Source organism: Acanthaster planci, linkage group LG12, assembly GCF_054643075.1.
Source record: "Acanthaster planci isolate LZ-2023a linkage group LG12, COTS_SCS, whole genome shotgun sequence".
Lineage (NCBI taxonomy): Eukaryota > Metazoa > Echinodermata > Asteroidea > Valvatida > Acanthasteridae > Acanthaster > Acanthaster planci.
Genome location: NC_141788.1, coordinates 10,507,113 through 10,534,762, shown reverse-complemented (window position 1 = coordinate 10,534,762; position 27,650 = coordinate 10,507,113). Strand labels below are relative to the sequence as shown.

The 27,650-nt window shown below is 45.6% G+C and overlaps 4 protein-coding genes across 5 annotated transcripts in view; 1 reads left to right on the top strand and 3 right to left on the bottom strand.

Annotated features, from left to right (window-relative positions):
- LOC110980186 (uncharacterized) overlaps positions 1-26,717 on the top strand; it is a 39,650-nt gene extending 12,933 nt beyond the window's left edge. For both annotated transcript variants that reach the window (XR_015427423.1, XM_087144510.1), the window contains one exon: positions 1,856-26,717. The gene's annotated coding sequence lies outside the window, so the exon portion shown is untranslated. The remainder of the gene's footprint in view (positions 1-1,855) is intronic.
- LOC147797145 (uncharacterized) lies at positions 3,269-9,442 on the bottom strand. Its single transcript, XM_087144511.1, has 2 exons — positions 9,256-9,442; positions 3,269-3,414 (listed from the first exon to the last, which is right to left on the bottom strand). Exons 1-2 carry the CDS (start codon positions 9,440-9,442, stop codon positions 3,269-3,271), a joined length of 333 nt encoding a protein of 110 aa, XP_087000637.1.
- Positions 14,147-15,358, bottom strand: LOC147797144 (uncharacterized). The gene is made up of 4 exons (XM_087144317.1): positions 15,166-15,358; positions 14,684-14,893; positions 14,394-14,534; positions 14,147-14,211 (listed from the first exon to the last, which is right to left on the bottom strand). Exons 1-4 carry the CDS (start codon positions 15,356-15,358, stop codon positions 14,147-14,149), a joined length of 609 nt encoding a protein of 202 aa, XP_087000443.1.
- LOC147797143 (uncharacterized) lies at positions 19,685-20,319 on the bottom strand. Its single transcript, XM_087144509.1, has 2 exons — positions 20,097-20,319; positions 19,685-19,947 (listed from the first exon to the last, which is right to left on the bottom strand). Exons 1-2 carry the CDS (start codon positions 20,266-20,268, stop codon positions 19,685-19,687), a joined length of 435 nt encoding a protein of 144 aa, XP_087000635.1. The 5' UTR covers positions 20,269-20,319.
- Positions 26,718-27,650: the final 933 nt, after the last annotated feature.

Here is a 27,650-nt window from a genome sequence, read left to right as displayed (position 1 = left end):
TCCAACCCTGCCTCATCCTCCTGGTAGGCCTGATCGTCGCCATCAAGCCTGTCACCCTCAGCGTCATCGGGGAAGTACTCCTCAAGGACCGTGTTTGTCTGGTCATAGACGTACTCTACCCCAATTAGCTCTCCTAATTTCAGACAAAAGGAAAGAAATGGATTTTTAAAAAATGCATAGCTAATTTAGACTGCGCATAGGGTCGGTCGGAAATCGAAGGTATTGTTTTGGCCTTTTCAAGTTGGATTCTCCCACCGTTATTTGGTTGCTAGAACGTCGATGTTTTCATTTGTTCCATTTAGGCCTATGCCTTTGTTACTAAAGAACAGAATAAACAATAATCGGTGGGGCGAAGTGGGTATGGGGTAAAGTGAGAATGTGGCGAAGTGGTTAGAGGGGAAGTGGCATGGGGCAAAGTGGAAATGGGGCAAAGTGACCAACACCCTTGACAACTTGTACCTCCAGTAAAGACAACTCATATACCTTCGCATACAAGACAACTCGTACCTTCACAGAAATCAGAGCTTGCTCAGCAGAGCTTATTGTTGTTGTAATTAACCTGAACAACAATTTGATTTCTTAGTCATGTGTTCGTCACCTACATGTAATTTGCCGTTTTGGCTACAATGCCTTCTCTACATGCTGATGGGGTGATATTAATGTGAGAGCGTCAACGTTGTGAATACATGTGTACGTGCAGTCTGGCAACTTGCACTGGTCAACATGGCCAGCCGTCAGTGCATGCAATGCGGAATCTTCACCGTGCAATCCACTGTGATGATGGAGTAATGTCACATTTTCATTTGTAAATGTCAGTTGTAACTTTTCCCCAAAAAAGGCTTTTAATAAAGGAAGGATACCAACCCCCCCCAAAAAAAATTAATTAAAAAATGAGACCAGAAACATTTCCAAAAGAAATCAAGACCTAACAAGTTCCATTAAGTACCCCTCCCAAAAAGATACTAAACAAAATCATCATTCCCCCACAAAATGAAAAAGTCCAATAACAATTTCCCAGAGCCATAAGAATAAATTGAAGTCCCCCCTCAAAAAAAAACCCCCAAAACAGAATTGAAAGTTCAGTAAAGTCCATCCCCCCAAAAAAGAATGAAATCAAGTTGGTGAACAGTCGGGTTGTTGGACATCCATCATGTAATAAACTGACGGCGCAAATGCCTGTGGCAGGCCTTATGCAGAAAATCATGCTGGTGCTCCAGAGCTCGAGATCTCTCCTGGAGATTTATGAAGATTTTTCCTTGATATGTTTGTCAAAATCTGATCCTGAACATGCTGAAAAGGAAGAGCAAGAAAGTTACAATTGAATTGCAAGCATGAAAGTACGAGTGGTCTTAACTCGAGGTACCATTTATCCAAGGTATGAGTTGACTTGAAAGCAGCATAATGACATGTAAACCTTGTTGGCATGAAGTCACACGGAGTATGACGGAGTAGTGAATTTGAGTTCTCGAAGTAATGGGAGTTAACTCAGTTCATGTAATTTCTGCCAGAAAAAGGGTACCTTACTGATGGGGGATCGTTTCCAGATGTTAAAGATGTTCACGGAGAAGGGTACGATTCCTTTTCTTTTTACATGTACATGTACATGTATGTGAGTTTGTAGCCCAATTTACCCCTGGGAATTAATGTGTTTGGCCCTTTCGAAATTTGGGCCACTACTATGACTACGTTCACAGAGATACATGTAGCTCTACCGAGTAGAGCGTTAGTATTACTGTTTTTCGAATTTTGGACTGGATCGTTCATGATCTATTCTACTTCTATTTCTGCATACATGTACAATACAGTGGCAAAATGTCTCTACATGAACTCAATTGTATTTACACTGTACTTACAGGCTCATCTGTGTGCTCAGGATCCGTCAAGTGTGGACTGACCAGTGCCCACATCACAGCCTACCGCTAACATTCTTGCCTACTGTTGCCCCGCTCCTGCTCCTTGGACTTCTCGTTGTACCTGATTGAAGAAATGATACGGTTTGACCAGTGTTTGCTATTAATTTAGCACAGACTCCCTTCAGCTTTGTACATACATAAGAGTCTGCAGTTGGTAACCAAACACTTGGGCTCAATTGTTACTGTTCCTGTTTCCCATGTCACAATCTCATGATAAATTGCATGAGGGTTGGCATGTTAACCTATTTTCACTCCATGATAGTGTATGTGTTTTTTTTCCTTTTTTCCCTAGGGCGTGAGGGGGGTTGATGGCTGATCAAACATTTCAGTCCTCTGTGCCTTTGGAACTTTTCCTTTTATTCGTGTTGATTCACAGCACACTAAAATGAATTAACAATTCATACCAGTGGATGAGGGTTTGCAGCTGCATATGGATGTTTCGGACAACTGTGGTGTTTGACAGCACTTTTTGTCGGATGTTCCCATAGGCCTTGGTCACAAGTGCGCATCGCTGTGTGGTCCTACCCCGCCCTCAGTCCGGTCTCGGCAAGTGGCAGCACATCTTATCGATGAGGCACTCCATGTACCGTTTACTGTCAAGCCAGGTGGCTGGACCTGTGTTCTCGCCTAAGAAACATAAAAAAAAATTTTTTTAATGTAAAAAATAACAAAAGCGAACAAGGAGAATTGAGTACATGAACATATGACAACTGTTATTCTCCGACACTCTGTTGCCAACTATTGAACGCGTATTACAGTCAAACTTTGTTAATAAGAGCACTGAAAAATTGAAGTTTTTGCTTATCACAAAGAAAACTTCAGGTTCAAATTCTTTGTTTTTTATTCCTCACAATACAATGTTCCAAAGGACCTCTTATTGAACACCTCTTATTGAGGAGATTTGACTGTAAATTGGTATGACTTGTTGGCTTGTTCATACCTTCTAGTGTTGCCAACGCCAGCAATAACAGAAGTCCCTTTTGACTGCTTGAACCTCCCCTTTGAGAGCTTGGGCTGGTGGTGGGGTTTGCGATGGACAGTCTTGTCAAAACTGTGGAGTGCATTCCACAGTTTGATAATGTCGTCCGCCTGGCTCTGGCTGATGACACCACTCCCATGCCGGAACTGGAAGAGGTAGCCTGCCAGAGCCTCTACCCTGTTATACCTGGAAATGTTGTGGAGCCAGACGTTGTTGTCCTGCATAATAAATATTAAATGAAATTAATCCAGTTTTTAGAAAGTAAATAAGAAGCAGCAGTGACATTTTCTATTTCTGCATACAATACAATGGCACAATGTCTCTACATGAACTGTATTTACAGGCTCATCTGTGTGCTCAGGTGGGTCCTCAAGCTCTATGGGTTCTTCAACGACTGGAGGTTCAGGGAGAAAAGGACAAATGGCTTCTGAGTGGCCCAGGCTTGGAGCTGGCAGTGGTTGCTTCGGCTGGTCACTGGGCAGTGCAAGGGAGCTTGAACTACAGCCGGCACTGCAGGTGGAACTGAGGAGAACGAGGCAGGAATTTAGTTCTTAGATTACTGTTTGTGTTATAGTGAGATTCTTTCAAAATGCGTCAAAAAAATGACACATGTGCTTGCTGTTGGTGGTACCATTATTTTGGGTAGATGTTCTGGGCCATCAGCTAATTCGTCTTTGTCTCTCTCAGACGGTTGACATATTGTGCACTCCATAAGAAGATGCATGCTGAAAGTCGCTGCAGGAAGAGCGGGTAAAGTTGATGACACTCCGTTGTACAGGAAGAGGCAAATCTCCTCCTGAAGTGCCAGATGTCAAGACAAACTTGCAGATTGGTAGAGCCACTGAAGAGTCTGGTTGTCCTTTGAGCTCCTTGATGAGGCTAGTAGTCTCCTCTACACCACGGGTTGTCCGTCTGCAGTAGCAGGCCAGGGCTCTCATGCCCATGCTGTTAGTCACGTCTTCATCAGAGGGCCGGCTGATGTTTTGGGCCATCAGCTAATTCATCTTTGCCTCTCTCAGACGGTTGACATATTCTGCACTCAATAAGAAGATAGATGCATGCTGAAAGTCGCTGCAGGAAGAACGGGTAAAGTTGATGACACTCCGTTGTACAGGAAGAGGCAAATCTCCTCCTGAAGTGCCAGATGTCAAGACAAACTTGCAGATTAGGAGAGCCACTGAAGAGTCTGGTTGTCCTTTGAGCTCCTTGATGAGGCTAGTAGTCTACTCCAAACCCCACGGGTTGTCCGTCTGCAGTAGCGGGTCAGGGCTCTCATGCCCATGCTGTTTGTCACGTTTTCATCTGAGGGCCTGCTGATGTTCTGGGCCATCAGCTAATTCATCTTTGCCTCTCTCAGACGATTGACATATTCTGCACTCCATGAGAAGATGCTTGCTAAAAGTCGCTTCAGGAAGAATGGGTAAAGTTGATGACACTCCGTTGTACAGGAAGAGGCAAATCTCCTCATGAAGTGCCAGATGTCAAGACAAACTTGCAGATTGGGAAAGCCACTGAAGAGTCTGGTTGTCCTTTTTAGGAAAATAAGTCAATAAGTCGGTTTCACATTTTCCATGAATTTTTGTGGAAATTTAGGTCACAAGATAGAAAAAGAAGCTATAATGAGATTCTTTCACAATGTGTTCATGAACAAAGAGAAAAAAATGACACATGTGCTTGCTGTTGGTGGTACCATTTTTTTGGGTGGCTCCACCTGCCTCATCCAGCGGAGGGATGTTGGGGTCCAAACCTGCCTCGTCGTCACCATCAACCTTGTCACCCTCTGTGTCATCAGGGTAGTACTCTCCAAGCACCACATTTGTCTGGTCATAGAAGTACTCGACCCCAATGAGCTCTTCCAAGTCCAGACAAAAAGAAAGAAATGGATTATTTTTAGCACTGCTAATTTAGACTGCGCATAGAGAATGCAAGAAAACACAAGAATCTGCCATTACTTTCGTTAGCAAAATAGTTTTCAAAAAAGCTGAAAATGTTATTTCATACCAGTGTACTTCTGGGGAACGCTGAGGGTGGGGTTGATGGGTTCGCTGAGCACATGCTGTCCCAGCAAGTCAACAGTGTACTGCAGGTAGCCGCAGTAAACCCGGTATTCGGGGGCATCAGCGGCAATGGCTTCTGAAGCACGGTCTGCATTCCAGCGAACCAGTCCATCCATCAGGTGTGCCTGGAAGTGGACGTCATTGGCCGTGGTCCCTGCAGATTTAAGTCAAAACATTGATCAGATCTTTGTGTCTGTGTGTATGTGTCAATTCAAAACCTAGGATGACTGTCTACAGTTGTGGCATTTCAAAGAAGTTGAGTCTTAGTGGGAATGAATTGCTTGAAGTGGTTGTGAAAAGACTCCAACGATGTCCACCTGCAAGCACGTCGGTAGGCCTCCCATGTCTTGGTGTAGAATTGCACCCCAGGTGGGTCCTGGATGCAGAAGATGTGCTTTTTCTGGGACTCCCAGACATCCCAGATACGGGATGAGTCGAACAGAGGAGTGCCCATGATTTTGCCCCCCTGCTGGCCATCCAAGGTATTGATGAGCTCCTTGATGAGGCTAGTAGTCTCCTCTACACCACGGGTTGTCCGTCTGCAGTAGCGGGTCAGGGCTCTCATGCCCATGCTGTTAGTCACGTCTTCATCTGAGGGCCTGCTGATGTTCTGGGCCATCAGCTAATTCATCTTTGCCTCTCTCAGACGGTTGACATATTCTGCACTCAATAAGAAGATAGATGCATGCTGAAAGTCGCTGCAGGAAGAACGGGTAAAGCTGATGACACGCCGTCGTACAGGAAGAGGCAAATCTCCTCGTGAAGTGCCAGATGTTACGACAAACTTGCAGATTAGGAGAGCCACTGAAGAGTCTGGTTGTCCTTTGAGCTCCTTGATGAGGCTAGTAGTCTACTCCAAACCCTACGGGTTGTCCGTCTGCAGTAGCGGGTCAGGGCTCTCATGCCCATGCTGTTTGTCACGTTTTCATCTGAGGGCCTGCTGATGTTCTGGGCCATCAGCTAATTCATCTTTGCCTCTCTCAGACGATTGACATATTCTGCACTCCATGAGAAGATGCTTGCTAAAAGTCGCTTCAGGAAGAATGGGTAAAGTTGATGACACTCCGTTGTACAGGAAGAGGCAAATCTCCTCATGAAGTGCCAGATGTCAAGACAAACTTGCAGATTGGGAAAGCCACTGAAGAGTCTGGTTGTCCTTTTTAGGAAAATAAGTCAATAAGTCGGTTTCACATTTTCCATGAATTTTTGTGGAAATTTAGGTCACAAGATAGAAAAAGAAGCTATAATGAGATTCTTTCACAATGTGTTCATGAACAAAGAGAAAAAAATGACACATGTGCTTGCTGTTGGTGGTACCATTTTTTTGGGTGGCTCCACCTGCCTCATCCAGCGGAGGGATGTTGGGGTCCAAACCTGCCTCGTCGTCACCATCAACCTTGTCACCCTCTGTGTCATCAGGGTAGTACTCTCCAAGCACCACATTTGTCTGGTCATAGAAGTACTCGACCCCAATGAGCTCTTCCAAGTCCAGACAAAAAGAAAGAAATGGATTATTTTTAGCACTGCTAATTTAGACTGCGCATAGAGAATGCAAGAAAACACAAGAATCTGCCATTACTTTCGTTAGCAAAATAGTTTTCAAAAAAGCTGAAAATGTTATTTCATACCAGTGTACTTCTGGGGAACGCTGAGGGTGGGGTTGATGGGTTCGCTGAGCACATGCTGTCCCAGCAAGTCAACAGTGTACTGCAGGTAGCCGCAGTAAACCCGGTATTCGGGGGCATCAGCGGCAATGGCTTCTGAAGCACGGTCTGCATTCCAGCGAACCAGTCCATCCATCAGGTGTGCCTGGAAGTGGACGTCATTGGCCGTGGTCCCTGCAGATTTAAGTCAAAACATTGATCAGATCTTTGTGTCTGTGTGTATGTGTCAATTCAAAACCTAGGATGACTGTCTACAGTTGTGGCATTTCAAAGAAGTTGAGTCTTAGTGGGAATGAATTGCTTGAAGTGGTTGTGAAAAGACTCCAACGATGTCCACCTGCAAGCACGTCGGTAGGCCTCCCATGTCTTGGTGTAGAATTGCACCCCAGGTGGGTCCTGGATGCAGAAGATGTGCTTTTTCTGGGACTCCCAGACATCCCAGATACGGGATGAGTCGAACAGAGGAGTGCCCATGATTTTGCCCCCCTGCTGGCCATCCAAGGTATTGATGAGCTCCTTGATGAGGCTAGTAGTCTCCTCTACACCACGGGTTGTCCGTCTGCAGTAGCGGGTCAGGGCTCTCATGCCCATGCTGTTAGTCACGTCTTCATCTGAGGGCCTGCTGATGTTCTGGGCCATCAGCTAATTCATCTTTGCCTCTCTCAGACGGTTGACATATTCTGCACTCAATAAGAAGATAGATGCATGCTGAAAGTCGCTGCAGGAAGAACGGGTAAAGCTGATGACACGCCGTCGTACAGGAAGAGGCAAATCTCCTCGTGAAGTGCCAGATGTTACGACAAACTTGCAGATTAGGAGAGCCACTGAAGAGTCTGGTTGTCCTTTGAGCTCCTTGATGAGGCTAGTAGTCTACTCCAAACCCTACGGGTTGTCCGTCTGCAGTAGCGGGTCAGGGCTCTCATGCCCATGCTGTTTGTCACGTTTTCATCTGAGGGCCTGCTGATGTTCTGGGCCATCAGCTAATTCATCTTTGCCTCTCTCAGACGATTGACATATTCTGCACTCCATGAGAAGATGCTTGCTAAAAGTCGCTTCAGGAAGAATGGGTAAAGTTGATGACACTCCGTTGTACAGGAAGAGGCAAATCTCCTCATGAAGTGCCAGATGTCAAGACAAACTTGCAGATTGGGAAAGCCACTGAAGAGTCTGGTTGTCCTTTTTAGGAAAATAAGTCAATAAGTCGGTTTCACATTTTCCATGAATTTTTGTGGAAATTTAGGTCACAAGATAGAAAAAGAAGCTATAATGAGATTCTTTCACAATGTGTTCATGAACAAAGAGAAAAAAATGACACATGTGCTTGCTGTTGGTGGTACCATTTTTTTGGGTGGCTCCACCTGCCTCATCCAGCGGAGGGATGTTGGGGTCCAAACCTGCCTCGTCGTCACCATCAACCTTGTCACCCTCTGTGTCATCAGGGTAGTACTCTCCAAGCACCACATTTGTCTGGTCATAGAAGTACTCGACCCCAATGAGCTCTTCCAAGTCCAGACAAAAAGAAAGAAATGGATTATTTTTAGCACTGCTAATTTAGACTGCGCATAGAGAATGCAAGAAAACACAAGAATCTGCCATTACTTTCGTTAGCAAAATAGTTTTCAAAAAAGCTGAAAATGTTATTTCATACCAGTGTACTTCTGGGGAATGCTGAGGGTGGGGTTGATGGGTTCGCTGAGCACATGCTGTCCCAGCAAGTCAACAGTGTACTGCAGGTAGCCGCAGTAAACCCGGTATTCGGGGGCATCAGCGGCAATGGCTTCTGAAGCACGGTCTGCATTCCAGCGAACCAGTCCATCCATCAGGTGTGCCTGGAAGTGGACGTCATTGGCCGTGGTCCCTGCAGATTTAAGTCAAAACATTGATCAGATCATTGTGTCTGTGTGTATGTGTCAATTCAAAACCTAGGATGACTGTCTACAGTTGTGGCATTTCAAAGAAGTTGAGTCTTAGTGGGAATGAATTGCTTGAAGTGGTTGTGAAAAGACTCCAACGATGTCCACCTGCAAGCACGTCGGTAGGCCTCCCATGTCTTGGTGTAGAGTTGCACCCCAGGTGGGTCCTGGATGCAGAAGATGTGCTTTTTCTGGGACTCCCAAACATCCCAGATACGGGTTGAGTTGAACAGAGGAGTGCCCATGATTTTGCCCCCCTGCTGGCCATCCAAGGTAGTGATGAGCTCCTTGATGAGGCTAGTAGTCTCCTCTACACCTTGGGTTGTCCGTCTGCAGTAGCGGGTCAGGGCTCTCATGCCCATGCTGTTTGTCACATTTTCATCTGAGGGCCTGCTGATGTTCTGGGCCATCAGCTAATTCATCTTTGCCTCTCTCAGACGATTGACATATTCTGCACTCCATGAGAAGATGCTTGCTAAAAGTCGCTTCAGGAAGAATGGGTAAAGTTGATGACACTCCGTTGTACAGGAAGAGGCAAATCTCCTCATGAAGTGCCAGATGTCAAGACAAACTTGCAGATTGGGAGAGCCACTGAAGAGTCTGGTTTTCCTTTTTAGGAAAATAAGTCCATAAGTTGGTTTCATATTTTGCATGAATTTTTGTGGAAATTTAGTTCACAAGATAGAAAAAGAAGCTGTTGAATTTGACCAAATTTCATGTCTGCCTCACCTGGTACTGCTGCAGTCTGTCTAGATAATAGTAGCTCAGGAGGGGGCACACCAGCATCCTTGTGTAGACCTTGGCCTTCTGCAGCTGTCAAGACGCTCATCAGGACTTGGCCGTGCTCATTGCCAACGTTGGTAGCCCATGCTGCGGTACCAAGGGAGTGGCTGGCAAGTTTCCTTGCAACCTGCATTGAATATTTAACGAGAAAGTAAACCTCAAAAAGAGGGATACAAACGACAACAACAAACAAAACAAACTCAATTCATTTTCTGTCTTTGTGGTCATTAGAACATTTGCAAAACTTGCTATTTAGGGCATTCGCAAAATGATACCAAACTGATAAGAGACAATTGCAGGGTTACGTATGTATTAGCAAACTATTTGGTTTTTAAATGTAGGATGTTATCATCTTCTTGGTAGAGTCGGCTTTGAGCACCCGGCCAAAAGTAGACGTGATGGCTGCCTTGGTCTCGTCGATGCACTGCAGGAGATCACTGACATAGACCAACTGTAATTGGGATGGGTGTCATGGGGGGTATCAATTGGGGGGGGATAAGGCCATGGTTGCTAGCCTTGATAAACTTGTGGCACTGGGACAGGAAGTGGGCTGTTCTCTAGAGCCAGGCTTCACTGTGCTGTTTGTGCAATTTCCTCCGCAGCTGTTAGGGGCTGTTGCCCAGCCCTTGGGACCTGAGGCACGTACCACCTTGATGTCACACCACCCTATATGTCAAGATGGCAGGAAACTGCACTCAGTGCCCAATGTCCAGCTGCCCTAGGACAGCCTGGCTCCAACTGATGACTTGTTCTTGCAGTGACAGCACTCCAGGTACTCAGCTGCCAGGTTGACGCATCCGTCGATATCCAAAATCTGATGTACCTGCAGGTACATACCTGCCAAGTGGAGTTGGACAGGTCAGCCGCAGATACCACAACTTCCGTGCCATCCAGTGGAGGGGGTGGTGCCTGAAGAACTCGGCAGCCTTGGGCAGCTGGCCATGGATGGGACGAGGCTCAGGAGAATCGAACCAGAGACAGTCATTCGGTTGTAATCAATCTCTGGTGTCCTCCTCTTTGATGAATTGAAGAGGGCCCTAGACGTCCATAGGTGGTCCTCCTGAGGCAGTGACTGCCGCCGTCCTTCCGTCAAGAGACACTCTAAAATGAAATAGATAAATTGTTATTGATGCATTTCCAAAAAAGTCACTTCCATTTTCCTTGGAAGAAGCATTTTCATTATACATATACTGACTTTGACTCACCACACAGGCAGACTCTCGCACAGAAGTCTTTGGGCCAGCACTTGATGGCTTGTGCTCTGCATCAGTGCATACACGGGAAAGGAAAAATTTTATTGTAACGAAAACCACTGCCGTCTGTTCTTAATTCCTTTGTTATGCCAATAAACCCGTACTTCACTACACTGTATACACTATGAATTTGACTATGCTCCTCTAGCTCATATTTTCAATTTATCTCTTTCTTCCGGTATCGTTCCCTCAAATCTAAGTCACTCCTGTCTTTAAAAAAGGAGACCCTCATGATACCTGCAACTATCGTCCTATTTCTGTTCTGCCTACTTTCTCTAAGATACTTGAGAGGTTAGTGTTCAATGGACTCTTTAAATTCTTTTAAAAGTTTCATATTCTATCTAATCAATAATTTGGTTTCTGCCCCATGTTTTCCACAGACATGGCTCTCATCCACCTTACTGATCTCATGTCTACTTCTCTGTCCAACAAACTGTGTACTGCTGGTGTTTTCGTGGACTTATTCAAAGGCCTTTGATACTACTGATCAAGAAATTCTCGTTTCCAAACTTTCCTTCAGTTGTGTCAGAGGATGCGCCCTTAAATGGTTCTCTAATTACCTGGCTGACAGGCAACAGTATACTCTCGTCAATAATTTCTCATCAGCCCAAGGTGTTATCACTCATGGTGTTTCTCAAGGCTCCATACTTTGTCCTCTTCTCTTCTTAGTCTACATTAATGACCTACACAATTCTTCCTCTTTGTTATCTTTTCTCCTATTTGCCGATGATACTACTGTCATTTACTCAGATTCTTCTTTCCAGTCTCTCACTCAAATTCTCAACTCTGAGCTCATTCAAGTCTCCTCCTGGTTCACGTCCAACAAGCTGTCCCTCACTCCTGGAAAACTAAATGTATTCTTTTCAGTAAATCTAATAATCCCAATCTTCACACTTTTCCTATTGATATTGACAACACATTCGTTACCCGGATCCGGTCGACGAAATTCCTTGGCATCATCATAAACGACAAACCTACCCGGAGTTGACCACATTTCGCCTGTTTCCAAGGCTATCTCTAAAAATATAAGTGTTCTGACTAAACTTTGTGCTTTTCTACCTCCATTTACCCTGTTTTCTCTTTAAAATACCCTTATTCTTCCCTATCGTAACTATTGCATTATTGTCTGGGCATCCTCTACTTACAATCAAGTGCTTCCTTTGATCACACTCTAGAAGCGAGCCATTAGAATTTGCACACTTTCACACCCTCGGGACCATACTGCACCTCTCTTTTCTAGACTCCACACATTACATGTAACTCTAACTGACATCAACAAATTTCACATCGGCAGAAAGAAGAAAGAAGTGGATTATTTTTAGCACTGCTAATTTAGACTGCGCATAGAGAATGCAAGAAAACACAAGAATCTGCCATTACTTTCGTTAGCAAAATAGTTTTCAAAAAAGCTGAAAATGTTATTTCATACCAGTGTACTTCTGGGGAACGCTGAGGGTGGGGTTGATGGGTTCGCTGAGCACATGCTGTCCCAGCAAGTCAACAGTGTACTGCAGGTAGCCGCAGTAAACCCGGTATTCGGGGGCATCAGCGGCAATGGCTTCTGAAGCACGGTCTGCATTCCAGCGAACCAGTCCATCCATCAGGTGTGCCTGGAAGTGGACGTCATTGGCCGTGGTCCCTGCAGATTTAAGTCAAAACATTGATCAGATCTTTGTGTCTGTGTGTATGTGTCAATTCAAAACCTAGGATGACTGTCTACAGTTGTGGCATTTCAAAGAAGTTGAGTCTTAGTGGGAATGAATTGCTTGAAGTGGTTGTGAAAAGACTCCAACGATGTCCACCTGCAAGCACGTCGTTAGGCCTCCCATGTCTTGGTGTAGAATTGCACCCCAGGTGGGTCCTGGATGCAGAAGATGTGCTTTTTCTGGAACTCCCAGACATCCCAGATACGGGTTGAGTCGAACAGAGGAGTGCCCATGATTTTGCCCCCCTGCTGGCCATCCAAGGTATTGATGAGCTCCTTGATGAGGCTAGTAGTCTCCTCTACACCACGGGTTGTCCGTCTGCAGTAGCGGGCCAGGGCTCTCATGCACATGCTGTTAGTCAAGTCTTCATCTGAGGGCCTGCTGATGTTCTGGGCCATCAGCTAATTTGTCTTTGCCTCTCTCAGACGGTTGACATATTCTGCACTCCATAAGAAGATGCATGCTAAAAGTCGCTGCAGGAAGAACGGGTAAAGTTGATGACACGCCGACGTACAGGAAGAGGCAAATCTCCTCGTGAAGTGCCAGATGTCAAGACAAACTTGCAGATTGGTAGAGCCACTGAAGAGTCTGGTTGTCCTTTTTAGGAAAATAAGTCAATAAGTCGGTTTCACATTTTCCATGAATTTTTGTGGAAATTTAGGTCACAAGATAGAAAAAGAAGCTATAATGAGATTCTTTCACAATGTGTTCATGAACAAAGAGAAAAAAATGATACATGTGCTTGCTGTTGGTGGTACCATTTTTTTGGGTGGCTCCACCTGCCTCATCCAGCGGAGGGATGTTGGGGTCCAAACCTGCCTCGTCGTCACCATCAACCTTGTCACCCTCTGTGTCATCAGGGGAGTATTCTCCAAGCACCACATTTGTCTGGTCATAGAAGTACTCGACCCCAATGAGCTCTTCCAAGTCCAGACAAAAAGAAAGAAATGGATTATTTTTAGCACTGCTAATTTAGACTGCGCATAGAGAATGCAAGAAAACACAAGAATCTGCCATTACTTTCGTTTGCAAAATAGTTTTCAAAAAAGCTGAAAATGTTATTTCATACCAGTGTACTTCTGGGGAACGCTGAGGATGGGGTTGATGGGTTCGCTGAGCACATGCTGTCCCAGCAAGTCAACAGTGTACTGCAGGTAGCCGCAGTAAACCCGGTATTCGGGGGCATCAGCGGCAATGGCTTCTGAAGCACGGTCTGCATTCCAGCGAACCAGTCCATCCATCAGGTGTGCCTGGAAGTGGACGTCATTGGCCGTGGTCCCTGCAGATTTAAGTCAAAACATTGATCAGATCTTTGTGTCTGTGTGTATGTGTCAATTCAAAACCTAGGATGACTGTCTACAGTTGTGGCATTTCAAAGAAGTTGAGTCTTAGTGGGAATGAATTGCTTGAAGTGGTTGTGAAAAGACTCCAACGATGTCCACCTGCAAGCACGTCGGTAGGCCTCCCATGTCTTGGTGTAGAATTGCACCCCAGGTGGGTCCTGGATGCAGAAGATGTGCTTTTTCTGGGACTCCCAGACATCCCAGATACGGGTTGAGTCGAACAGAGGAGTGCCCATGATTTTGTCCCCCTGCTGGCCATCCAAGGTATTGATGAGCTCCTTGATGAGGCTAGTAGTCTCCTCTACACCACGGGTTGTCCGTCTGCAGTAGCGGGTCAGGGCTCTCATGCCCATGCTGTTAGTCACGTCTTCATCTGAGGGCCTGCTGATGTTCTGGGCCATCAGCTAATTCATCTTTGCCTCTCTCAGACGATTGACATATTCTGCACTCCATGAGAAGATGCTTGCTAAAAGTCGCTTCAGGAAGAATGGGTAAAGTTGATGACACTCCGTTGTACAGGAAGAGGCAAATCTCCTCATGAAGTGCCAGATGTCAAGACAAACTTGCAGATTGGGAAAGCCACTGAAGAGTCTGGTTGTCCTTTTTAGGAAAATAAGTCAATAAGTCGGTTTCACATTTTCCATGAATTTTTGTGGAAATTCAGGTCACAAGATAGAAAAAGAAGCTATAATGAGATTCTTTCACAATGTGTTCATGAACAAAGAGAAAAAAATGACACATGTGCTTGCTGTTGGTGGTACCATTTTTTTGGGTGGCTCCACCTGCCTCATCCAGCAGAGGGATGTTGGGGTCCAAACCTGCCTCATCGTCACCATCAACCTTGTCACCCTCTGTGTCATCAGGGTAGTACTCTCCAAGCACCACATTTGTCTGGTCATAGAAGTACTCGACCCCAATGAGCTCTTCCAAGTCCAGACAAAAAGAAAGAAATGGATTATTTTTAGCACTGCTAATTTAGACTGCGCATAGAGAATGCAAGAAAACACAAGAATCTGCCATTACTTTCGTTAGCAAAATAGTTTTCAAAAAAGCTGAAAATGTTATTTCATACCAGTGTACTTCTGGGGAATGCTGAGGGTGGGGTTGATGGGTTCGCTGAGCACATGCTGTCCCAGCAAGTCAACAGTGTACTGCAGGTAGCCGCAGTAAACCCGGTATTCGGGGGCATCAGCGGCAATGGCTTCTGAAGCACGGTCTGCATTCCAGCGAACCAGTCCATCCATGAGGTGTGCCTGGAAGTGGACGTCATTGGCCGTGGTCCCTGCAGATTTAAGTCAAAACATTGATCAGATCTTTGTGTCTGTGTGTATGTGTCAATTCAAAACCTAGGATGACTGTCTACAGTTGTGGCATTTCAAAGAAGTTGAGTCTTAGTGGGAATGAATTGCTTGAAGTGGTTGTGAAAAGACTCCAACGATGTCCACCTGCAAGCACGTCGGTAGGCCTCCCATGTCTTGGTGTAGAGTTGCACCCCAGGTGGGTCCTGGATGCAGACGATGTGCTTTTTCTGGGACTCCCAGACATCTCAGATACGGGTTGAGTCGAACAGAGGAGTGCCCATGATTTTGCCCCCCTGCTGGCCATCCAAGGTAGTGATGAGCTCCTTGATGAGGCTAGTAGTCTCCTCTACACCACGGGTTGTCCGTCTGCAGTAGCGGGCCAGGGCTCTCATGCCCATGCTGTTAGTCACGTCTTCATCTGAGGGCCTGCTGATGTTCTGGGCCATCAGCTAATTCATCTTTGCCTCTCTCAGACGATTGACATATTCTGCACTCCATGAGAAGATGCATGCTAAAAGTCACTTCAGGAAGAATGGGTAAAGTTGATGACACTCCGTTGTACAGGAAGAGGCAAATCTCCTCATGAAGTGCCAGATGTCAAGACAAACTTGCAGATTGGGAGAGCCACTGAAGAGTCTGGTTGTCCTTTTTAGGAAAATAAGTCCATAAGTTGGTTTCATATTTTGCATGAATTTTTGTGGAAATTTAGTTCATAAGATAGAAAAAGAAGCTGTTGAATTTGACCAAATTTCATGTCTGCCTCACCTGGTACTGCTGCAGTCTGTCTAGATAATAGTAGCTCAGGAGGGGGCACACCAGCATCCTTGTGTAGACCTTGGCCTTCTGCAGCTGTCAAGACGCTCATCAGGACTTGGCCGTGCTCATTGCCAACGTTGGTAGCCCATGCTGCGGTACCAAGGGAGTGGCTGGCAAGTTTCCTTGCAACCTGTATTGAATATTTAACGGGAAAGTAAACCTCAAAACGAGGGATACAACGACAAGAACAAACAAAACAAACTCAATTCATTTTCTGTCTTTGTGGCCATTAGCACATTTGCAAAACTTGCTATTTAGGGCATTCGCAAAATGATACCAAACTGATAAGAAACAATTGCAGGGTTACGTATGTATTAGCAAACTATTTTGTTTTTTAAATGTAGGATGATATCATCTTCTTGGTGGAGTCAGCTTTGAGCACCCGGCCAAAAGTAGACGTGATGGCTGCCTTGGTCTCGTCGATGCACTGCAGGAGATCACTGACATAGACCAACTGTAATTGGGATGGGTGTCATGAGGGGTATCAAATGGGGGGGGGGATAAGGCCATGGTTGCTAGCCTTGATAAACTTGTGGCACTGGGACAGGAAGTGGGCTATTCTCTGGAGCCAGGCTTCACTGTGCTGTTTGTGCAATTTCCTCCGCAGCTGTTAGGGGCTGTTGCCCAGCCCTTGTGACCTGAGGCACGTACCACCTTGATGTCACACCACCCTATATGTCAAGATGGCAGGAAACTGCACTCAGTGCCCAATGTCCAGCTGCCCTAGGACAGCCTGGCTCCAACTGATGACTTTTTCTTGCAGTGACAGCACTCCAGGTACTCAGCTGCCAGGTTGACGCATCCGTCGATATCCAAAATCTGATGTACCTGCAGGTACATACCTGCCAAGTGGAGTTGGACAGGTCAGCCGCAGATACCACAACTTCCGTGCCATCCAGTGGAGGGGGTGGTGCCTGAAGAACTCGGCAGCCTTGGGCAGCTGGCCATGGATGGGACGAGGCTCAGGAGAATCGAACCAGAGACAGTCATTCGGTTGTAATCAATCTCTGGTGTCCTCTTTGATGAATTGAAGAGGGCCCTAGACGTCCATAGGTGGTCCTCCTGAGGCAGTGACTGCCGCCGTCCTTCCGTCAAGAGACACTCTAAAATGAAATAGATAAATTGTTATTGATGCATTTCCAAAAAAGTCACTTCCATTTTCCTCGGAAGAAGCATTTTCATTATACATATACTGACTTTGACTCACCACACAGGCAGACTCTCGCACAGAAGTCTTTGGGCCAGCACTTGATGGCTTGTGCTCTGCATCAGTGCATACACGGGAAAGGAAAAATTTTATTGTAACGAAAACCACTGCCGTCTGTTCTTAATTCCTTTGTTATGCCAATAAACCCGTACTTCACTACACTGTATACACTATGAATTTAACTATGCTCCTCTAGCTCATATTTTCAATATATCTCTTTCTTCCGGTATCATTCCCTCAAATCTAAGTCACTCCTGTCTTTAAAAAAGGAGACCCTCATGATACCTGCAACTATCGTCCTATTTCTGTTCTGCCTACTTTCTCTAAGATACTTGAGAGGTTAGTGTTCAATGGACTCTTTAAATTCTTTTAAAAGTTTCATATTCTATCTAATCAATAATTTGGTTTCTGCCCCATGTTTTCCACAGACATGGCTCTCATCCACCTTACTGATCTCATGTCTACTTCTCTGTCCAACAAACTGTGTACTGCTGGTGTTTTCGTGGACTTATTCAAAGGCCTTTGATACTACTGATCAAGAAATTCTCGTTTCCAAACTTTCCTTCAGTTGTGTCAGAGGATGCGCCCTTAAATGGTTCTCTAATTACCTGGCTGACAGGCAACAGTATACTCTCGTCAATAATTTCTCATCAGCCCAAGGTGTTATCACTCATGGTGTTTCTCAAGGCTCCATACTTTGTCCTCTTCTCTTCTTAGTCTACATTAATGACCTACACAATTCTTCCTCTTTGTTATCTTTTCTCCTATTTGCCGATGATACTACTGTCATTTACTCAGATTCTTCTTTCCAGTCTCTCACTCAAATTCTCAACTCTGAGCTCATTCAAGTCTCCTCCTGGTTCACGTCCAACAAGCTGTCCCTCACTCCTGGAAAACTAAATGTATTCTTTTCAGTAAATCTAATAATCCCAATCTTCACACTTTTCCTATTGATATTGACAACACATTCGTTACCCGGATCCGGTCGACGAAATTCCTTGGCATCATCATAAACGACAAACCTACCCGGAGTTGACCACATTTCGCCTGTTTCCAAGGCTATCTCTAAAAATATAAGTGTTCTGACTAAACTTTGTGCTTTTCTACCTCCATTTACCCTGTTTTCTCTTTAAAATACCCTTATTCTTCCCTATCGTAACTATTGCATTATTGTCTGGGCATCCTCTACTTACAATCAAGTGCTTCCTTTGATCACACTCTAGAAGCGAGCCATTAGAATTTGCACACTTTCACACCCTCGGGACCATACTGCACCTCTCTTTTCTAGACTCCACACATTACATGTAACTCTAACTGACATCAACAAATTTCACATCGGCAGAAAGAAGAAAGAAGTGGATTATTTTTAGCACTGCTAATTTAGACTGCGCATAGAGAATGCAAGAAAACACAAGAATCTGCCATTACTTTCGTTAGCAAAATAGTTTTCAAAAAAGCTGAAAATGTTATTTCATACCAGTGTACTTCTGGGGAACGCTGAGGGTGGGGTTGATGGGTTCGCTGAGCACATGCTGTCCCAGCAAGTCAACAGTGTACTGCAGGTAGCCGCAGTAAACCCGGTATTCGGGGGCATCAGCGGCAATGGCTTCTGAAGCACGGTCTGCATTCCAGCGAACCAGTCCATCCATCAGGTGTGCCTGGAAGTGGACGTCATTGGCCGTGGTCCCTGCAGATTTAAGTCAAAACATTGATCAGATCTTTGTGTCTGTGTGTATGTGTCAATTCAAAACCTAGGATGACTGTCTACAGTTGTGGCATTTCAAAGAAGTTGAGTCTTAGTGGGAATGAATTGCTTGAATTGGTTGTGAAAAGACTCCAACGATGTCCACCTGCAAGCACGTCGGTAGGCCTCCCATGTCTTGGTGTAGAATTGCACCCCAGGTGGGTCCTGGATGCAGAAGATGTGCTTTTTCTGGGACTCCCAGACATCCCAGATACGGGATGAGTCGAACAGAGGAGTGCCCATGATTTTGCCCCCCTGCTGGCCATCCAAGGTATTGATGAGCTCCTTGATGAGGCTAGTAGTCTCCTCTACACCACGGGTTGTCCGTCTGCAGTAGCGGGTCAGGGCTCTCATGCCCATGCTGTTAGTCACGTCTTCATCTGAGGGCCTGCTGATGTTCTGGGCCATCAGCTAATTCATCTTTGCCTCTCTCAGACGGTTGACATATTCTGCACTCAATAAGAAGATAGATGCATGCTGAAAGTCGCTGCAGGAAGAACGGGTAAAGCTGATGACACGCCGTCGTACAGGAAGAGGCAAATCTCCTCGTGAAGTGCCAGATGTTACGACAAACTTGCAGATTAGGAGAGCCACTGAAGAGTCTGGTTGTCCTTTGAGCTCCTTGATGAGGCTAGTAGTCTACTCCAAACCCTACGGGTTGTCCGTCTGCAGTAGCGGGTCAGGGCTCTCATGCCCATGCTGTTTGTCACGTTTTCATCTGAGGGCCTGCTGATGTTCTGGGCCATCAGCTAATTCATCTTTGCCTCTCTCAGACGATTGACATATTCTGCACTCCATGAGAAGATGCTTGCTAAAAGTCGCTTCAGGAAGAATGGGTAAAGTTGATGACACTCCGTTGTACAGGAAGAGGCAAATCTCCTCATGAAGTGCCAGATGTCAAGACAAACTTGCAGATTATGAGAGCCACTGAAGAGTCTGGTTGTCCTTTTTAGGAAAATAAGTCAATAAGTCGGTTTCACATTTTCCATGAATTTTTGTGGAAATTTAGGTCACAAGATAGAAAAAGAAGCTATAATGAGATTCTTTCACAATGTGTTCATGAACAAAGAGAAAAAAATGACACATGTGCTTGCTGTTGGTGGTACCATTTTTTTGGGTGGCTCCACCTGCCTCATCCAGCGGAGGGATGTTGGGGTCCAAACCTGCCTCGTCGTCACCATCAACCTTGTCACCCTCTGTGTCATCAGGGTAGTACTCTCCAAGCACCACATTTGTCTGGTCATAGAAGTACTCGACCCCAATGAGCTCTTCCAAGTCCAGACAAAAAGAAAGAAATGGATTATTTTTAGCACTGCTAATTTAGACTGCGCATAGAGAATGCAAGAAAACACAAGAATCTGCCATTACTTTCGTTAGCAAAATAGTTTTCAAAAAAGCTGAAAATGTTATTTCATACCAGTGTACTTCTGGGGAATGCTGAGGGTGGGGTTGATGGGTTCGCTGAGCACATGCTGTCCCAGCAAGTCAACAGTGTACTGCAGGTAGCCGCAGTAAACCCGGTATTCGGGGGCATCAGCGGCAATGGCTTCTGAAGCACGGTCTGCATTCCAGCGAACCAGTCCATCCATCAGGTGTGCCTGGAAGTGGACGTCATTGGCCGTGGTCCCTGCAGATTTAAGTCAAAACATTGATCAGATCATTGTGTCTGTGTGTATGTGTCAATTCAAAACCTAGGATGACTGTCTACAGTTGTGGCATTTCAAAGAAGTTGAGTCTTAGTGGGAATGAATTGCTTGAAGTGGTTGTGAAAAGACTCCAACGATGTCCACCTGCAAGCACGTCGGTAGGCCTCCCATGTCTTGGTGTAGAGTTGCACCCCAGGTGGGTCCTGGATGCAGAAGATGTGCTTTTTCTGGGACTCCCAAACATCCCAGATACGGGTTGAGTTGAACAGAGGAGTGCCCATGATTTTGCCCCCCTGCTGGCCATCCAAGGTAGTGATGAGCTCCTTGATGAGGCTAGTAGTCTCCTCTACACCTTGGGTTGTCCGTCTGCAGTAGCGGGTCAGGGCTCTCATGCCCATGCTGTTTGTCACATTTTCATCTGAGGGCCTGCTGATGTTCTGGGCCATCAGCTAATTCATCTTTGCGTCTCTCAGACGATTGACATATTCTGCACTCCATGAGAAGATGCTTGCTAAAAGTCGCTTCAGGAAGAATGGGTAAAGTTGATGACACTCCGTTGTACAGGAAGAGGCAAATCTCCTCATGAAGTGCCAGATGTCAAGACAAACTTGCAGATTGGGAGAGCCACTGAAGAGTCTGGTTTTCCTTTTTAGGAAAATAAGTCCATAAGTTGGTTTCATATTTTGCATGAATTTTTGTGGAAATTTAGTTCATAAGATAGAAAAAGAAGCTGTTGAATTTGACCAAATTTCATGTCTGCCTCACCTGGTACTTCTGCAGTCTGTCTAGATAATAGTAGCTCAGGAGGGGGCACACCAGCATCCTTGTGTAGACCTTGGCCTTCTGCAGCTGTCAAGACGCTCATCAGGACTTGGCCGTGCTCATTGCCAACGTTGGTAGCCCATGCTGCGGTACCAAGGGAGTGGCTGGCAAGTTTCCTTGCAACCTGTATTGAATATTTAACGAGAAAGTAAACCTCAAAACGAGGGATACAAACGACAAGAACAAACAAAACAAACTCAATTCATTTTCTGTCTTTGTGGCCATTAGCACATTTGCAAAACTTGCTATTTAGGGCATTCGCAAAATGATACCAAACTGATAAGAAACAATTGCAGGGTTACGTATGTATTAGCAAACTATTTTGTTTTTTAAATGTAGGATGTTATCATCTTCTTGGTGAAGTCAGCTTTGAGCACCCGGCCAAAAGTAGACGTGATGGCTGCCTTGGTCTCGTCGATGCACTGCAGGAGATCACTGACATAGACCAACTGTAATTGGGATGGGTGTCATGGGTTGTATCAATTGGGGGGGGGGGGATAAGGCCATGGTTGCTAGCCTTGATAAACTTGTGGCACTGGGACAGGAAGTGGGCTGTTCTCTAGAGCCAGGCTTCACTGTGCTGTTTGTGCAATTTCCTCCGCAGCTGTTAGGGGCTGTTGCCCAGCCCTTGGGACCTGAGGCACGTACCACCTTGATGTCACACCACCCTATATGTCAAGATGGCAGGAAACTGCACTCAGTGCCCAATGTCCAGCTGCCCTAGGACAGCCTGGCTCCAACTGATGACTTGTTCTTGCAGTGACAGCACTCCAGGTACTCAGCTGCCAGGTTGACGCATCCGTCGATATCCAAAATCTGATGTACCTGCAGGTACATACCTGCCAAGTGGAGTTGGACAGGTCAGCCGCAGATACCACAACTTCCGTGCCATCCAGTGGAGGGGGTGGTGCCTGAAGAACTCGGCAGCCTTGGGCAGCTGGCCATGGATGGGACGAGGCTCAGGAGAATCGAACCAGAGACAGTCATTCGGTTGTAATCAATCTCTGGTGTCCTCCTCTTTGATGAATTGAAGAGGGCCCTAGACGTCCATAGGTGGTCCTCCTGAGGCAGTGACTGCCGCCGTCCTTCCGTCAAGAGACACTCTAACATGAAATAGATAAATTGTTATTGATGTATTTCCAAAAAAAGTCACTTCCGTTTTCCTGGGAAGAAGCATTTTCATTATACATATACTGACCTTGACTCACCACACCGCCAGACTCTCGCACAGAAGTTGTTGGGCCAGCACTTGATGGCTTGTGCTCTACATCAGTGCATACACGGGAAAGGAACAATTGTATTGCAACGAAAACCACTGCCGTCTGTTCTTAATTCCTTTGTTATGCCAATTAACCCGTACCTCACTACACTGTATACACTATAAATTTAACTCCGCTCCTCTAGCTCATATTTTCAATTTATCTCTTCCGGTATCATTCCCTCAAATCTAAGTCACTCCTGTCTTTAAAAAAGGAGACCCTCATGATATCTGCAACTATCGTCCTATTTCTGTTCTGCCTACTTTCTCTAAGATACTTGAGAGGTTAGTGTTCAATAGACTCTTTAAATTCTTTTATACGTTTCATATTCTATCTAATCAATAATTTGGTTTCTGCCCCATGTTTTCCACAGACATGGCTCTCATCCACCTTACTGATCTCATGTCTACTTCTCTGTCCAACAAACTGTGTACTGCTGGTGTTTTCGTGGACTTATTCAAAGGCCTTTGATACTACTGATCAAGAAATTCTCGTTTCCAAACTTTCCTTCAGTTGTGTCAGAGGATGCGCCCTTAAATGGTTCTCTAATTACCTGGCTGACAGGCAACAGTATACTCTCGTCAATAATTTCTCATCAGCCCAAGGTGTTATCACTCATGGTGTTTCTCAAGGCTCCATACTTTGTCCTCTTCTCTTCTTAGTCTACATTAATGACCTACACAATTCTTCCTCTTTGTTATCTTTTCTCCTATTTGCCGATGATACTACTGTCATTTACTCAGATTCTTCTTTCCAGTCTCTCACTCAAATTCTCAACTCTGAGCTCATTCAAGTCTCCTCCTGGTTCACGTCCAACAAGCTGTCCCTCACTCCTGGAAAACTAAATGTATTCTTTTCAGTAAATCTAATAATCCCAATCTTCACACTTTTCCTATTGATATTGACAACACATTCGTTACCCGGATCCGGTCGACGAAATTCCTTGGCATCATCATAAACGACAAACCTACCCGGAGTTGACCACATTTCGCCTGTTTCCAAGGCTATCTCTAAAAATATAAGTGTTCTGACTAAACTTTGTGCTTTTCTACCTCCATTTACCCTGTTTTCTCTTTAAAATACCCTTATTCTTCCCTATCGTAACTATTGCATTATTGTCTGGGCATCCTCTACTTACAATCAAGTGCTTCCTTTGATCACACTCTAGAAGCGAGCCATTAGAATTTGCACACTTTCACACCCTCGGGACCATACTGCACCTCTCTTTTCTAGACTCCACACATTACATGTAACTCTAACTGACATCAACAAATTTCACATCGGCAGAAAGAAGAAAGAAGTGGATTATTTTTAGCACTGCTAATTTAGACTGCGCATAGAGAATGCAAGAAAACACAAGAATCTGCCATTACTTTCGTTAGCAAAATAGTTTTCAAAAAAGCTGAAAATGTTATTTCATATCAGTGTACTTCTGGGGAACGCTGAGGGTGGGGTTGATGGGTTCGCTGAGCACATGCTGTCCCAGCAAGTCAACAGTGTACTGCAGGTAGCCGCAGTAAACCCGGTATTCGGGGGCATCAGCGGCAATGGCTTCTGAAGCACGGTCTGCATTCCAGCGAACCAGTCCATCCATCAGGTGTGCCTGGAAGTGGACGTCATTGGCCGTGGTCCCTGCAGATTTAAGTCAAAACATTGATCAGATCTTTGTGTCTGTGTGTATGTGTCAATTCAAAACCTAGGATGACTGTCTACAGTTGTGGCATTTCAAAGAAGTTGAGTCTTAGTGGGAATGAATTGCTTGAAGTGGTTGTGAAAAGACTCCAACGATGTCCACCTGCAAGCACGTCGGTAGGCCTCCCATGTCTTGGTGTAGAATTGCACCCCAGGTGGGTCCTGGATGCAGAAGATGTGCTTTTTCTGGAACTCCCAGACATCCCAGATACGGGTTGAGTCGAACAGAGGAGTGCCCATGATTTTGCCCCCCTGCTGGCCATCCAAGGTATTGATGAGCTCCTTGATGAGGCTAGTAGTCTCCTCTACACCACGGGTTGTCCGTCTGCAGTAGCGGGCCAGGGCTCTCATGCACATGCTGTTAGTCAAGTCTTCATCTGAGGGCCTGCTGATGTTCTGGGCCATCAGCTAATTTGTCTTTGCCTCTCTCAGACGGTTGACATATTCTGCACTCCATAAGAAGATGCATGCTAAAAGTCGCTGCAGGAAGAACGGGTAAAGCTGATGACACGCCGACGTACAGGAAGAGGCAAATCTCCTCGTGAAGTGCCAGATGTCAAGACAAACTTGCAGATTGGTAGAGCCACTGAAGAGTCTGGTTGTCCTTTTTAGGAAAATAAGTCAATAAGTCGGTTTCACATTTTCCATGAATTTTTGTGGAAATTTAGGTCACAAGATAGAAAAAGAAGCTATAATGAGATTCTTTCACAATGTGTTCATGAACAAAGAGAAAAAAATGATACATGTGCTTGCTGTTGGTGGTACCATTTTTTTGGGTGGCTCCACCTGCCTCATCCAGCGGAGGGATGTTGGGGTCCAAACCTGCCTCGTCGTCACCATCAACCTTGTCACCCTCTGTGTCATCAGGGTAGTACTCTCCAAGCACCACATTTGTCTGGTCATAGAAGTACTCGACCCCAATGAGCTCTTCCAAGTCCAGACAAAAAGAAAGAAATGGATTATTTTTAGCACTGCTAATTTAGACTGCGCATAGAGAATGCAAGAAAACACAAGAATCTGCCATTACTTTCGTTTGCAAAATAGTTTTCAAAAAAGCTGAAAATGTTATTTCATACCAGTGTACTTCTGGGGAACGCTGAGGGTGGGGTTGATGGGTTCGCTGAGCACATGCTGTCCCAGCAAGTCAACAGTGTACTGCAGGTAGCCGCAGTAAACCCGGTATTCGGGGGCATCAGCGGCAATGGCTTCTGAAGCACGGTCTGCATTCCAGCGAACCAGTCCATCCATCAGGTGTGCCTGGAAGTGGACGTCATTGGCCGTGGTCCCTGCAGATTTAAGTCAAAACATTGATCAGATCTTTGTGTCTGTGTGTATGTGTCAATTCAAAACCTAGGATGACTGTCTACAGTTGTGGCATTTCAAAGAAGTTGAGTCTTAGTGGGAATGAATTGCTTGAAGTGGTTGTGAAAAGACTCCAACGATGTCCACCTGCAAGCACGTCGTTAGGCCTCCCATGTCTTGGTGTAGAATTGCACCCCAGGTGGGTCCTGGATGCAGAAGATGTGCTTTTTCTGGAACTCCCAGACATCCCAGATACGGGTTGAGTCGAACAGAGGAGTGCCCATGATTTTGCCCCCCTGCTGGCCATCCAAGGTATTGATGAGCTCCTTGATGAGGCTAGTAGTCTCCTCTACACCTTGGGTTGTCCGTCTGCAGTAGCGGGTCAGGGCTCTCATGCCCATGCTGTTTGTCACATTTTCATCTGAGGGCCTGCTGATGTTCTGGGCCATCAGCTAATTCATCTTTGCCTCTCTCAGACGATTGACATATTCTGCACTCCATGAGAAGATGCTTGCTAAAAGTCGCTTCAGGAAGAATGGGTAAAGCTGATGACACTCCGTTGTACAGGAAGAGGCAAATCTCCTCATGAAGTGCCAGATGTCAAGACAAACTTGCAGATTGGGAGAGCCACTGAAGAGTCTGGTTTTCCTTTTTAGGAAAATAAGTCCATAAGTTGGTTTCATATTTTGCATGAATTTTTGTGGAAATTTAGTTCATAAGATAGAAAAAGAAGCTGTTGAATTTGACCAAATTTCATGTCTGCCTCACCTGGTACTTCTGCAGTCTGTCTAGATAATAGTAGCTCAGGAGGGGGCACACCAGCATCCTTGTGTAGACCTTGGCCTTCTGCAGCTGTCAAGACGCTCATCAGGACTTGGCCGTGCTCATTGCCAACGTTGGTAGCCCATGCTGCGGTACCAAGGGAGTGGCTGGCAAGTTTCCTTGCAACCTGTATTGAATATTTAATGAGAAAGTAAACCTCAAAAAGAGGGATACAAACGACAAGAACAAACAAAACAAACTCAATTCATTTTCTGTCTTTGTGGCCATTAGCACATTTGCAAAACTTGCTATTTAGGGCATTCGCAAAATGATACGAAACTGATAAGAAACAATTGCAGGGTTACGTATGTATTAGCAAACTATTTTGTTTTTTAAATGTAGGATGTTATCATCTTCTTGGTGGAGTCAGCTTTGAGCACCCGGCCAAAAGTAGACGTGATGGCTGCCTTGGTCTCGTCGATGCACTGCAGGAGATCACTGACATAGACCAACTGTAATTGGGATGGGTGTCATGGGGGATATCAATTGGGGGGGGGGGATAAGGCCATGGTTGCTAGCCTTGATAAACTTGTGGCACTGGGACAGGAAGTGGGCTGTTCTCTAGAGCCAGGCTTCACTGTGCTGTTTGTGCAATTTCCTCCGCAGCTGTTAGGGGCTGTTGCCCAGCCCTCGGGACCTGAGGCATGCATCACCTTGATGTCACACCACCCTGTATGTCAAGATGGCAGGAAACTGCATTCAGTGCCCAATGTCCAGCTGCCCTAGGACGGCCTGGCTCCAACTGATGACTTTTTCTTGCAGTGACAGCACTCCAGGTACTCAGCTGCCAGGTTGACGCATCCGTCGATATCCAAAATCTGATGTACCTGCAGGTACATACCTGCCAAGTGGAGTTGGACAGGTCAGCCGCAGATACCACAACTTCCGTGCCATCCAGTGGAGGGGGTGGTGCCTGAAGAACTCGGCAGCCTTGGGCAGCTGGCCATGGATGGGACGAGGCTCAGGAGAATCGAACCAGAGACAGTCATTCGGTTGTAATCAATCTCTGGTGTCCTCCTCTTTGATGAATTGAAGAGGGCCCTAGACGTCCATAGGTGGTCCTCCTGAGGCAGTGACTGCCGCCGTCCTTCCGTCAAGAGACACTCTAAAATGAAATAGATAAATTGTTATTGATGCATTTCCAAAAAAGTCACTTCCATTTTCCTCGGAAGAAGCATTTTCATTATACATATACTGACTTTGACTCACCACACAGGCAGACTCTCGCACAGAAGTCTTTGGGCCAGCACTTGATGGCTTGTGCTCTGCATCAGTGCATACACGGGAAAGGAAAAATTTTTATTGTAACGAAAACCACTGCCGTCTGTTCTTAATTCCTTTGTTATGCCAATAAACCCGTACTTCACTGCACTGTATACACTATGAATTTAACTATGCTCCTCTAGCTCATATTTTCAATTTATCTCT